This window comes from Trachurus japonicus, chromosome 8 (genome assembly GCF_045865225.1).
Source record: "Trachurus japonicus isolate A0001 chromosome 8, Traja_1.0".
Lineage (NCBI taxonomy): Eukaryota > Metazoa > Chordata > Actinopteri > Carangiformes > Carangidae > Trachurus > Trachurus japonicus.
In genome coordinates, this window is record NC_140914.1 from 32,050,310 (window position 1) to 32,064,788 (window position 14,479).

At 43.3% G+C, this 14,479-nt stretch overlaps 1 protein-coding gene across 2 annotated transcripts in view; it reads right to left on the reverse strand.

The window, feature by feature from the left end:
• The window catches only part of igf2bp1 (insulin-like growth factor 2 mRNA binding protein 1), a 76,447-nt gene extending 75,160 nt beyond the window's left edge, over positions 1-1,287 (reverse strand). Inside the window, exon 1 of one of the 2 annotated variants that reach the window (XM_085785200.1) lies at positions 610-1,287. In XM_085785200.1, coding sequence (XP_085641326.1) covers positions 610-784 — 175 coding nt within the window. In that variant the 5' untranslated portion in view covers positions 785-1,287. The remainder of the gene's footprint in view (positions 1-609) is intronic. The other variant, XM_085785201.1, reaches the window with a different exon arrangement.
• Between the last annotated feature and the right edge of the window lie 13,192 nt (positions 1,288-14,479).

Sequence of the window (14,479 nt, forward strand, 5' to 3'; positions counted from 1 at the left end):
TGTTTTGATGAGTGCACCGGGTAAGATATTTTTCTATCTTTGTCATAGTGGATAGTCGGCTTAAAGGGGGAGGAGAGCCAGGAGAGCCAGCGAGGCTTCATTCTATATCACAGCAGAGTAAGTGAGCCAGGGTGGCGTGCAGGACATCTAAATGCCACTCACATGCACGGCTACAGGGAGAGCACAGGAGCCCGGGTTGGGATGGGAATACATTAAATAAAAGCCAATTCGTTAAATGGCAATATCGTGGAGTAGTGCTTCACGTTCTCCACGGATTTACTGTATAGCTTTACGTTTACACTACGTGTGTCCCTCCCCCTTGCAAAAGTTGAATGGCTCCCCTGGGTGTGTAAGCTCTCACACACCACGACTCCCTGAGATAGCCCCAGTAAAAATATGTAGGATATATTGTGTGAATTTATTGTGAACCGACATGTTCATCTATGCAGCCGACAATCGTCGGAGGTGGACGGGGAGTGAAACTGGGGCACGCCGCTGAAGGTGTGCATGCAAGCCGGGGCTGTAGCCGGGGTCTACCGCTGTGTAGAATGAATGACACTAAAGGTGGAAGGGGGGGTCTTTGGCGGTCAGTGGTCCGGGTTAACTCACCAGAAAACGTCTCGATTGCCTTCATGGCCCACTGATCATCCGGACAATCCACAAACGCATAGCCGGTTTTCATTAGAAACTGTCCGGAGTATGGGATCTTGTGGTCGTCAAAGGTTTTTCCTAAGTCCTCGGCAGTCACGCTGTCGCCTAGATTCCCAATGTACAGCTTGTGCATGGTGGAAATTGTTTTTCCAAGTCCAAATCCGAAAAAGACAAACACTGGAGTAACTGAAAAATTAAACCAGCAAAAAAAAAAGTTTCTCTCCTGATTTTGCTAATAGCGCAACAAGATATTGTCACACTTGCTACACTAACTGAAAGTGGAAATCACGCTAGGTCGCAAAACTATGTAAAAAATAAAGAAAAGAAAAGAAAAAAAGAGTAGAAAACGCGAAAAATATTTTAGTCTCGCCGCAAACTAAAAAAGAAAAAGAGATTTCAAAAGTGTAAAAACAGATGGTGTTGAATTTAGCTGTAAATCCAGTTGAATAAGTGGAGCAGGAGAAGAAATGAAATCCCTTGACTTGCAGCCGGCCCCAACAGACGAATAAAAGCAGCAGCCTATAGCCTTTCTACCGCACTGTGGAGGAGGTGGGTTGTACTGGGTGGATTTGATGATGGGTCTATGGTGGAAGAGTGGGAAAAACTATGGCGGGATCAAGTCGGGAGAAATGTTTTCCTCTCTCTCCGCCTCTCTCTCTCTCTCTAGTTTTCTATCCTTCCCTCTTTCAGCGATCCGCCTGCTGCCGGCGGAGGGGTGACGCCGCCCCTTCACCGACTCCAATTCACGTTTTTTTTTTTTTTTTTTGTTTGCAAAGAGGAAACCACGTGGTCTATTTGGAGTAGGTTAGAGACAGGAGGAAGGGGAGGGGGGGTCCCCATCTTATCCTAGGGTATTCACCAGATGAGCGCGCGTGCGTGTGTGTGTATGTGTGTAAATGTGCGCGCGCGCGTAGGCACATAGAGATGAAACCCCCTAACTCTGCGCTCGCGCCTCTCCTTGTACTGTACTCGTGCACGGCGTAGTTTGTGCGCCGTGCCGGGGCTTTTATGCAACATGACGTATACCACACGCTTAATACGTTTCTGCTCGTGCGGGCGGAGATTAGGCTATATACAGAGACTAGGGCTTCCTTCACTACACACAGGCTAGCTAATGGAGGCAAAAAAAACAAAAAGAAGCTAAAAGCGGACAATCTCCCGGCCTACACTTGTCTTTATTGCCTTTACTCACTTAGGACTGTGTTGAACAGCCTGAGGCCTGGGCGGCCAGAAATGCTTCCCATTTAAATAACAAGGCACCGCCTGCTAATTCTGTGGCCTAGCACCCGCACCTCTCAACTGTTCCCGCCCTCTGGATGAATATGATAAGTGGGGGGAAGAAGTTAGTTGTCATGAGTGTTACATAAATGACCTATGGTGAACCTCTGGCTGTGTGAGGCGGCGGAGCAACAGCTCCAGAGCCTTTTCTCTGCACCAGGGGCCGCAGAGGAACTACTGCGACCTGCAGCCGTCACTAACTTTGATACCATGTTGCCCACGCCCAGAGCCCCATTATGAGCAACAAGGTATCAGAGATGGCGGCGCTACAGTGGAACTACAGCGCTCAGCCGGGCTGCTACAACAAGCTAGGCGGGCGGGGATGTCTGGAGTTGATACTTGACGTTAAAACTGCACCGCCCCTCTGCTTTTAACACACTTTTACACAACCACGGAGGTAGTAGCTGCTCAGCAAAGGTCACGGCTTCCAACAGGCGGTGTCAGAGGGAGAATACCCTCCAACTTCACCACACTGAGCCCAGGCAGGCGCGTTAGCTCCCCGCGCCTCGTCCATTTCATCATATTTCTGTGAGAGGCGCAGAGGAAATAACAGTGGCGCAGTCGCTGGGCTACAGCAGCACACACACACACACACACACACACACACACACACACAGGCGCGCGCCCCTCTGCGTGGAAGAAGACTTCTCAAAATGGAGGCAGTGACTGGTGCACAGGGCCTGCCTCCCCCCCACCCCCCAACACACACACACACACACACACACACACACACATTCACAGAGTTTGGCTGTGGTTCACGTTGGCGCTCAATGCGTCCAGTGTGTGCATATCTCACACTCTCCTGTTTTACATTTCGCAAGTCTGGATTTGAGTTTTTTTAAAGACCTCGTCCCTCCATGCGAGCGGCTGTTGGAGACTTTGTGGCCGTGCTACTGTAGCCTTCAGGGCCCGGGGGGGGGGGGGGCGTGTGCGCTCGCTTTGTTAGAAAATGGCTCCTGTGCACAAAATGGATCCAAACCCCTCGATGTGGTTGAACTGGAGCTGTTACCTCAACATGGTTGACGCTCACGAGCCACAGCATGTATTATGAATACACGGCGTACAGGAAGAAATCCGCCACTGTGGCCGTTACCAGCCTGCGAAGGCATTAGATTCAATTTTCAGATTTTTTATGTCCCGGTGCCTATTTAAGTAGATTAGTTTATTTGTGATAATTTCCAGCTATGAGAATATCTCTGTTTTCGTCTGTTTATTACATCCTGGTATGGCCTGTTTAGGATATAGCAGGGGGGGAAGTCAACCATAGCCTACAACATGTCAATTTTTATTTTAATAAATCTAATTATCATATCCCAAACACAAGTCTTAATGGATTAAGCAGTGTGTTGTACTGTATGAAGCAAAAATGACAACACAAAGTGCAACTGTGCAGCAATCACAGCCTCCAGATCAGTTCCTGTATCATGGTGGAGCAGATAAACAGTCACCTTCAGACCGTCCACGTCTCTGAAGCTGCTCCACATTCACTCCACCCTCTCCACCCTTTCTTCCTGTCTCTTCTGCCCCACTGCCCTGAGAACATACAAGTGACCCCCCCACCCCCACCCCTCTTTTTTTTTCTTTGTCCTGAGATGGCTTGAACTTCTCTTACCCCCCCACCTCAAACCCCCTCTCTTCCCCCCTGTGAAACACACACAGTGCTGGTTGCAGGGAGCAGCAGGGGTCACGGGCCGGGGCTTCCAGGGGTCAAATAACCACAGAAGGATGCAACATATTTTTAAGGCTTTCCATTGAACGGCCAGCAAAGATAAAATATTATGTCTGTTGCATTTTTGTTAAAACTTAAAACAATAATACAAACAGTTCACAGTGTTTTGATATCACAAGGAAACCCTTAGTCACACAGTGTTGAATTATTTGAATCGGCTTTATTGGCCAAGTGTGTGTGTGTGTGTGTGTGTGTGTGTGTACATCGAAACAACTGCTCTCATACTTGCATAGTGACATTAAAAAAGAGCATTAAGTTTAAAAAAAAAAAGTAGTGGGAAATGATCTGTTTGTTCTGGACATACATTATGAACAATAACCAGATGAATATTATTTATTTTATACATTTCAAGATTTCACAAACAAGTCAAACTGATAAATAATATGAATATTTGCTTGCTTCTCCTCAGCACCACCACCACTGCACCGGTTACCTTTAATGAACACCGTTCTCATTGCTCCTCCACCTGTGTGAATGTATTTATCAAGGCTAGTAGGATTAGAGAGAATCTTATAAATAACAGGTTATAAATCAAACTTGTAAAACAGGTTTCTTCCTTGAAATCTGAAAAATGTTAGGTATCCTGCTCCTCTGTTGATTTCAGGAGTTTCTCGCTGAATCTTTCATGAACAACACCTGCAGCCACTTCCGGGTAAAACCTGTCAGCGTCCTTTTAATGTGAAACCTCTGTCTGTCTGTCTCAGGTGGCGTGGGTTTGACAGTAAACGGTCAGAAAATCCAAACTGCAACAGGTGCATCAGCCCTAAAAGTGTCATGTATTGACAGCTAAAATAATCACAATTATTAAATGTTGTGTTTTGATTTTATTCATAAATGTGTACTGGCTGAGTGGGGACGATGTAGGGAGGCTGAGAGCTGATTTGAATGGAATTTATTTATTTTTTTTTAAATCAAAAAATCATTTATTTTGTTAATTCTATCACAATTTCATGGAGCCAAAGTTATTGTCGTCAGATGTCTGACGTTTCGTACAGCTACTGTCAGAACCCAGAGATTCCATTATTACACACACACACACACTAGTGTATTTAATGTTTTATGATGTTAGCTGGTTCAATCTATAATACTGTATCAGTCTTTGAGATAATATTTAATCTTGACTGGATAATCTCAAGTTATAGAAAGATTATAAAGAGATGTGATGTGAATGTGATTATAAAATAACCCAAAATACACATTTTCAAATGAAGTAGGCTACAAACTCGAACCTTGAATTCAGCCTGACGTATAGAACTTGAGTAAATGACACAAATTCCTCCTTTACATACCTAGGAGGAAGAAAAGTCAGGAAATGAGGTTTTTTTTCCTACTCATGCGCTTCCTAAACACTGCCATCAATGGCATCACAAGACCCTGTCAACAGTCTTCCCTTGTGTGTGTGTGTGTGTGTTGGGGGAGGGGTGGGTAGGCGGAGGTCAAAGGCTGTGGAGAAACAGGGTGAACTGGGCGGGAATGCAGAAGGAGGAGACAAACTGATGCAGAAGGAGGCTGATGTGGAGCGTTTCCTCTGCCGGGTCTTGTTGTGTTTGTGCGCTCCTCATCTGGTCGTGTTGGCTTCGTCAACTGTCATGTTTCCTTCTGCTGCTGTGTCAGGACGTAACGCAGAGTCTTTGCCACTGCTGGAGAAATGCAGCTGTCTCTCAGTCCAGCAGTGGAGAAGTTACTCACGTAAATGTGAGAATGCCCCTTTACAGCTAAAACTCCTGCACTCTGAATTTTACTAAAGTGAAACCACAAAAGTATCAATGTCAATGTAAAGTTAAAGTACTGTCTGTGTAGACTGATGTATGTTTATGCATTAATATCTTCATTGTTGCAGCGAGTGGCCTTAATAAAAATATTCTCTATATTGTTCTGGAGCTTTTTTATTTCTAGCCTATAATAAAACAAGTGAGTCAAAAGTAGCCTTCCATAACATGACAGTTTAGCCAGAGAAACATGTTGGTTAGGTTCATGGTAAAAGACTAGAATAACTACTTTTGGTGAGGGAGGAGGAGCTGTGTCGTCATGGTTACGCTAACAAACTGGGTTAAAGTTATAGAAAGGTCCAGACCAGTGTGTCCATCCTGACCCCCTCCCTCTGCGCAGCCCAACAGCTCCACCTGACTTCCTGCTTCGCTCTCATCATAATCACTATGGCGACGAGGACGACTTTGTCTCTTGAATATAAAGAGGTCTCGGGGCATTTCTTCAAAAGACAGATGTTTCCCGCATGACTCTAGACATTGTTTAATAGTAAATAAAATGTAGAATACATGTGGATGAAGTGTGGGTGAGCTGCTGAGATAAAGGTTAGCAACACAGAGCTGTCAACAGTCACATGTAGGTGGAAATATTCAGCTACAAGTCATTTATGTTCTATTATTTTTCCATCTCTTGTTCTAAAACTTGTCTCTGTGTGTGTTTACCTGCCACTCATGGACACTGCATGTTCACTGATGGCCGTTTCTCTCCAGAGTGGCTGTTCAGCAGCATATTCAAGTCACATGTCCATTTCACACAGAGAGCTGAGCCCTCAGGGAAATGTAGTGTAAGCTCAGAAGACATGCGAAGCATTCCAGTTATGTGCAGCTTATAAGTGAAAGATTAGAAGAATCCGTTTTTAAGAAAACTCAAAGGCCGATCTCATCTGTCTGTGACGTCCGAGTTGAACATGAACGCTCATTCTCACCAGTTTCCTTCATACTGGCTGTAACATAGAAGTCTGGGAATGTTCTCTGTTTTTCTAACGGTCAACAACTCCCATGAAAAGGCCCAAACCACTGATGAATACATCCTATCCATCTTAGTACCATATAGAGGGCAATTATTATCCAAAAACTATTTTAAAAAAAGACATAGCCAGGCCGTTGCCCCCGGCGACATGTTTCTTCTTCACCGTCAACACGCAGATAGTAGTTTATTTTTTAGTCTTTACCATACACGCACACAATGTCCTGCTGCCCCAAATACCCACTAGAGCATCAAATGTGGATTAATCCGCTGCAGAAAATAGTCCCCAGCAGACACACTCTCTGCTCCTGTATGTTTGATAAAAAACTACAATGCCCAGCTGTTTTGGGGGGAATTAATTTATTCAGCTCCGTATTAAGATTTCCAAAGATTTATCATCAGTAGGAGTCGACGGCCACAGACACTGAGCAGTAACACTAACTAGTGTTTTTGGTTTTTCTGTATAGGATTTATTGTCGATTTAAAAACAAAAACAAACACTTAATAACACAATTCAATTTCATTTCCACATCCCAGAAAAGAGTGAAAAAGAGGGAAGATACAGAAAGTCACAACAGCTTGTCAACAAATAGATATCAGTAAGGTGGTGTCAGGTGAATGGACAGCAGAGGGGAAGAAAAGGAGGATTCCCAGGTGAAAATACCTGGAGAATCAGCTGGTCAGGACCAGGACTGACAGCAGCTCCCTCCCTCTCTCTCCCTCAGGAACGACTGCAGTCTTCTTTGACTCACAGGGAGACAGGAGCAGGAGGAGAGGCGTCTGTCATCAAAGTGCACAGTGACCTTCTCAGAGCGTCAAAGGGCCTTTACATCCACACACACTCTCTCTCTCTTGTTGCTTCAACCACCTTGACCAAACTGTGATTTTCTCCCTCAGCGTTTTCCTCCTCCAGGAGCTGCAGGTAACGACGCCGCCGCCTTCCTGCGGAAACAAAAACAAGACGGAGAGGAAGAGTCCTCATTAGAGCGGCCTGTACTGTAATGATGAGGCTCAGCCTGGAGGAAGAAAAGAAAAAGAAAACGCAAAAGCCCTCGTTCAAAAAACAAATAATGAGATCTGTCCGCTGTACGTTCAGGACTTAAAGGAAAGAAGTTTACTGCTGTGTGAGAGAGATCTGCTTTTACACTGGGCTCTGTGATGTTTAGTGGACAGATGTGTTTTCACACACCTGTATTCATCCACAACTCTGTTATCTGATCATTTCTTTAACGTGAATCCAGCTGATTACACTCAACACACACACACACACACACACTTCTTGGTTGTGCTGTCTCTTCTTAGATCCTCTTTTTCACGCTGTCAGATGTTCACAGAGCAGTCAGTTGCGTGTCAGTTGGTCACGCGTCGAGCGTCTTCCTGTCAGTAGTTCGCTCGTGTCGACTGCGTGTATTCAAATGCTCTTCATGCATATTTACTGCAACGACAACAGGGACAGGATGTCTGCTGCTGGACTAATGAGATCCACCACCACTGTGCACACAGATTGTTAGTGTCTGGATGTCTTTCCTGTCCTTTTTTTTCTTTTTTAACCTCGTCTCCCCATTATTTCTCCCCCTGGCTCTGCTCTCTAACATGACTTCAGCCTGAGCAGCTGCCTTCACCTCTGGCTGGGTGATGCTGGCTGCTGCTGCTGCTGTTTCCAGTCTGGGACATTAAGTGGTTTGACCTGCTGGTCAACCCACAGTCTGAAGAATGGAGATGTAGAGATGTTTGTGGACAGACAGGGTTTGATGCGGTAATAGTTTTCAAGTGTAGCATAATAGTGTCTGGTGCACATTAGAAACACCAACAAACACTAGGGACAGATTCCTTCTTGGAAGAGGAAGTGAGAATTTGATTACGCACATGACTGTCAATAAATCATTACTGGAAATAAATATGTAGACAAATCTGTTTCATTTAAAAACACAACTACATTTGAGCTCATCATCAATCATACTTCAGGCTCTTTTACGCTGCTGTTCAGCTTTTGATCACATGACACAGTCTTCACCAGTCTGGAGCGGAGGCAACGAGAAGTAGCTGAAAGAAACACTGGAGATCTGAACATTCACATTTTAATGACAACTGTGTGTCTGCTGAGAAGGAATATGAGATATGATAAAAACAATAAAAAATAAATAAAAAAGAAGCTCCGGAGCAGCTACTAAACGGATTTGAGGTGAGACTGTTTCATATTTGCAAATCAAGAATGAATTCATTTGAACCAGCGACTTGTTTCTGTTCACTTTCAAACACATGGAGCTCAGCACCATGTGATGTGTTCAAGAGCTCACGAAAAAGCTACACGTCAGGAATAATAGGAATATGACATTATTATGACAAACTAATTAACTAACATCTTCCTCAGTTTCACTATTTTACATGTGGCTAGTTAATTCACTAAATGTGAAAATAAAAACTGGAAAAACATTTTTTTTAAGTGGGATACTGTAATTTCAGTGGGTCATCAGTCTATACTGACTTGTTCAACCTGAAAACTATAATAAAAACACATCTAGGAAATAAAACTATTTGTTTTTTTTAGGTTTCACATTTTCATTAGGTTACAAAAAGGGCTAAGTACATGTTTCCACCCTCACCACCAGAAAAATACAAATCTATCTGCATGAATGATTTTAGACAGCAAGAATCTGTGAGTGGAACAACCACAGACTGCAGATCAGTGTCAGTGCAACAACAGCTCAGATGATAAAAGAGAAGTGAGTCCAAAAGAAGCCACATGCTTCATTCAGTGTCATACCACTGTGCTATAAAGTAAAAAACTCCACATGACTACATCATCTATTTTTCATCATCTTAACCAAACTCAAACCAGAATAAAAAAAATCATCTGATTAAGAAATAAAACCTGGATGGAGCAGGAAGACATGCAGCCATAACGATCTGTTCAGAGTGGAGATACTATTAGTTTAGGGATTAGCTGATGTGGTTGTTTGACTGTGTCATATTTTGTGCAAAAAGTAATAGTTTTTTTCTTCTTTGTATTTAAGAATTTTATCTTTATTTTTAAAGTGTTTACTTTAGCTGAAAAAACCCAATTCTCTTTCAGGAGCTTCAGTCTACAGCAAAAAACATTTTCACAAAGTTTATTTTGAAACGAAAAACAGAAAATGTCCTCTTCATCAGGTCATTCATCTGAATAAACAGGCCTGTCACTCACACCTGTATTTTAAGGATTAAAAACATACTTGGTTTGAGATATATTTTTACAACTAAAGTTAAATTCTCTTCTTTTAAATTCTTAATTTTAACTGCTCTAACAAACTGTCATTTGTGTCCTGTGATGCAGTTGGCTACCACTTGTGAAGTCACAAAATCATTTAGTCCATAAACATGCACAGCAGAGATTTACAAAGATCAGTAAATGTTAAAACAGCCTGTGTTCAGACAGTCAGTGTTTTACATTTCATCTGTACCAACCTCTGTGCACATTAATGTACAAAAACATGTGAACTTTGCTTGTACACATTTAATTTCAATCCAATGAAGTGACTGAAAGCTTCAACAAAATCACACTGAGCTTCTCTATTACTTGTTCCTGGAAAATCTAGTAAGAGAATATTGAGTTAGGAAGGTTTTGTCCAAAAAGAAAATCTAAAAAAAATTACTTTTATTCTTAAGATTGTACAAAAAAACATTCTTATTCAGGTTTGAAAATTCATTTCTATTTTCAGTTTCATTGCCAGACTTGAAATCTATTCCCCACCTCCACTGTTTGAAGCTGCAGTGAACGTGAGCTGAAACTGGCTCAGAGGAAACTGTAAACTGTTTCTGTACTCTTTCTTTCCCTATAGGTTTTTTCCTCCTCAGGCCTCTGCACCTCTGCAGCTGTGACGTTCACCATTTCCTCTGCAGGTTTACATCAGAGGAAGAACGACAGCTCTTTATTTGTAAAAAAGGATGCAGCATTCGATGGCTTTCATTTTGGTTTAATTTCCAGTTCCAAAGATGCCAGGATGAAGAGAAGCAAACATTTCTATCTGATGAAAACTGCTTTCATTGAATAAAACAGAAAGAAAACGGAATAAAAGAGTCTAAATGCAGGATCTGCTTTTAGACATTTAGAATTTAGGTTTAATCCTGAGAAGGTCTTAATCCAGGTAGAAATAAACACCTGGTCTCACTTCCTGTGCTGACATCACAGAAACAGGATGTGCCGTCACTCCACAGATAAAGGAGTCATGTGAACAACAAGTGGCTCGTGTCATGGAAGAGGACGGTTGGTTCTACTGAGGAGGCTTCCTCTGCTCTGGAAAGCTCTCACACTGAAGAACAGGACATTTAACTGAGACAGGAAACAAGCAAAACAAAAAAACTAAATAATTTGTGACCAAACAAGACCTCAATTAACTGAAGAGTCAAATTAAATCTGAAGTTTCCTTTCAGGATGTTATTATGTTTCACTACAGGACAAAAACAACAATGTTTGGCCTTAAAAATAGTTTAGACGCAACATAAAAAGCTTTGTGATGCTCCAGTGATAATTAATGATAACACCTGGCCTACAGGTAAATTATTACCATTAGATCTGTTTGTTTTTTTCTTTTTGAAAAACTCACATGAGCTTTTTGAAATGACATAAATGTGGTTTTTGTTTTTGTTTTACAGTAGCCTAAATAAGTTTTCTATGAAGCTGTAATGTGTGTTTCTATAGAGTAAATGTAAATCGGCCTGGAGCAGCAGTGGAGAGCTGCTGCTGCTCGTTCAGGCTCCGTCTCTACTGTTTCTACTGCTGCTCTCCACATTTTGAATCCATCTCCTGCAGCGAGGATCAGGAGCCTCCGCTGCATCCTGCACATTAAAAAAAACCCGGCTCGATTCCCTCACCGCTGCTTTCGATTGGATGAACGAATTAAAAAAAACACACACACGATTTGAGAGAGTTTAACCATTTGAGAATCGGACTCACCGCTCAGTCCGGACTGACGCCTTCATGTGTCCTCTGAAGCCCCTTCATGTGGCGACCGACAGGACCTGGTGCTGCGGGGCTCGCGCTGCTCACAAAATGGAGCGCGGGGCGGGGAGGAGGTTTCCTCTAACAGGAGAGAAACACACAAAAACAAACTCCATGAGCACAAGAGCAAAATGTGCACAAATGGTGTTACTCAGAGTGAGCACTCATAGCTATCTGTCAGAGACACGCGCTGGGAAAATCACTGGGTTCACCGAGAAAACTAGTTCACAACTATCCAAACAAAAAGCTCAAGGTTTAACATTTGCAAACCCCAGAGATGTTAGTTTTAATGCTTCTTGAGTTTAGCCTACATTAAATAGCTATGTTGAGGTTTCACAGGATGAATGAACTGCGGCGTAAGAGCTAGTTTCAACGCGTGAGAAAGAAAACAAAGTGAGAACGTAGGTTAGCCCACAAGAAAAGAGGAGAGGAACGAAACCTTTAAAAACTACTGTTTATCTATAAGAAGCGATGAACGAACAGCCCACCACATAGACTAGCTACTCTGCAATTAGTCTGGGACTTTTAGACAAATATCCTGTGGTTATTTAACAACGTTCAGCAGCCACTTCAGTCGCTTTCTACTGGTAAGTTTTTTCACGAGGTCATTAAAGGTTGAAATGTTACTTTTTAAACGCAGTTTAACTGTTAGAGTGGCTACAATGTCACAGGAGTTTCTTGTGGCTGTGCTTCGCTTAATTAAACGGAGCGCTCCCCCTCTGCTCTAGTCTGAGCCACTAGCGCCACCCAGCGGCCGAGAGCCGGGACTACACCCGGGCCTGCGGGAGGGGACCGGGGCCTTCGTCCAGGCGGCCTGCTGAGGCGAGACAGGCTGTCACACCCGGCCGGACAAACATAATATTCACTTGTTGACAAAGCAGCAACAATTTCTTCAAGGAAATATCTTACAAATTAACTCACATTTAGACTTTTTGTTGACTTCTTATCACAGAAATAGTTGAAAATTAAACGATAACCATTAAGCTTTAATTTCTTACAATTATAAAGTTATTTTATCAAAACTAATGACGTGAAAAATAACTAATAATTCGTTTCAATATTAAACCGTTGAGTGTAATTCGTTAGTTTTACCGAGAAGCGACGCGCGGGCTTTTCTTTATTTGCCCAAACATAACGTTTCCGGTTGACAGCTGCACTGACACAGCTGCTGCAAATTAACCTGCTCCTCGCGAGCGTCAGTTGCGTCACAAATCATTTTGATGTTTGCCGCGGGTCTGCGCGTGCAGCCGGTCTCGAGGCGCTGTGACACCGGAGCTGCTCCACCGAGGCCCTCACGCGCTCCCACACCGGCGCCGGGCATCGAACACACTGATGATTTCACAGCGACAACCGGCGTCGGTACCGGCCAGCCGACCGGACCCCCGCCTAGAGGAGTTTAATTCACCGTGACCCGCGCCGGTTGGTCGCGCGGTCGGTCACTTCAAAGTGTTCAATCGGTCCGACAAAAGTGCGCGCGCCGGTTCATTCAATTCCTTCGGGGAGTTTGATTTTTAATGCGCGCTCTCGCCTCACGCGCACAGTGCGTTGAGATATGGCTACAGGTAAGAATTATGGGATGTAGTGGAGGACAAGCGCTGACTTCCGGGACGCACGCGGGGAACACAACAATTTCTCCTCAGTATTAATAATAAGGAAGAAGAAGCAGCAGCTGTGGACCGGTGTGAGTCTCAACAAACACAACATCTACACAATAACAGCAGCCTGAGTTTCTATTTCCTCGTGGGGCCCCACACACTCAGGACTTTGTTATTTGTGTGTGTGTGTGTGTGTGTGTGTGTGTGTGTGTGTGTGTGTGTGTGTGTGTGTGTGTGTGTGTGTGTGTGTGTGTGCGTGTGCGCGCGCGCGCGTGTCCACAGGAAGTCCCACAAACTAGTGTGGTATGAAGAACACGTCATGAGGCTGATGGAGGAATCCTCCTTCTGGTTGAACCTGTTACAGCCACAGGTCAGCTCTGGACCTCTGGACCTGTCCACTGTGGACAGCGGACATGACTCTACACACACACACACACACACACACACACACACACACACACACACACACACACACACCACCACCACCACCAGGAACACCCGATGCTGTGATGTTATTACCTATAATTCATGTTGTTTGCATGGACAATCAAATATATTTAGGAAAATGCGTTGCAACCATTGGTCCAATCTAACATTAAATGATGAAAACTAAATTTTGACACAGGACCCCTTCAAGACCCTCAGGTTAGGTGTTTAATAATGCTAATTTTATACTTTATTAGCGTCTTATTAACGTGCAGATTCCTGCAGCAAGATTTATAACCAATTCAGAAAACACAACCTGGAGCTTCTGGGCCCCGTTACTTCCATTTGCTTCATTTATTTACTTACACTGTGTTGGTGTTCCAGCCTTGTCTGCCTCACCATGCATCCACTTACTGTCTAACAAATATCACTCAATGGATTAAAAAATTAACCCCACATTATTCTTAAATTGTTGCTTTATTTCTAAATTAGAGGGCATTTTTACTTCTTCTAGCTTTTTGGTGATATCAAAATTCTCACAGCTCGTTCACACATGGAGTAATTCATATGAAGAAAAAAAGCTTGTGCACATGAGGGTTTATCTGCTGAGGTCAGACTTCTCTGTGCTGAAACTTCAACCTATAACTCTCACCCCAGGAGTGACGTCCCTGGTCCAGTACTTACCCCCCTGTGTGATATGGAGACTTCAACCTTGAGTGGAGTTTTCAGTGAAGCAGGAAATGACCAAGAATCTGATTTTTGTTTTTTCCAGAATGTGGGAAAACTATGAAAAGTGTCTGGAGGCAACCTGAAAGAAAATGTAGGCTGCATCAAATGTGACATGTATGTGTTGTGTCATGAGGCACCACACGTTAAAGTGAAGAATAACTTCTGTAGGAGACAGTCACATCACATCTATATGAAGTATATCAGTGTCTGTCCTCTGGTAACACTGGAGCTTTATTTGGTTTCATATGAAGTCATTAATAACAGATCTCAACTCAGACTGAACTCAAAGGAAACTAAAGAATTAAAGTTTCTGCTTGTTTTTTCTTGACTGAAGTGAAACTCTTCATTTTGGGGAGAAGT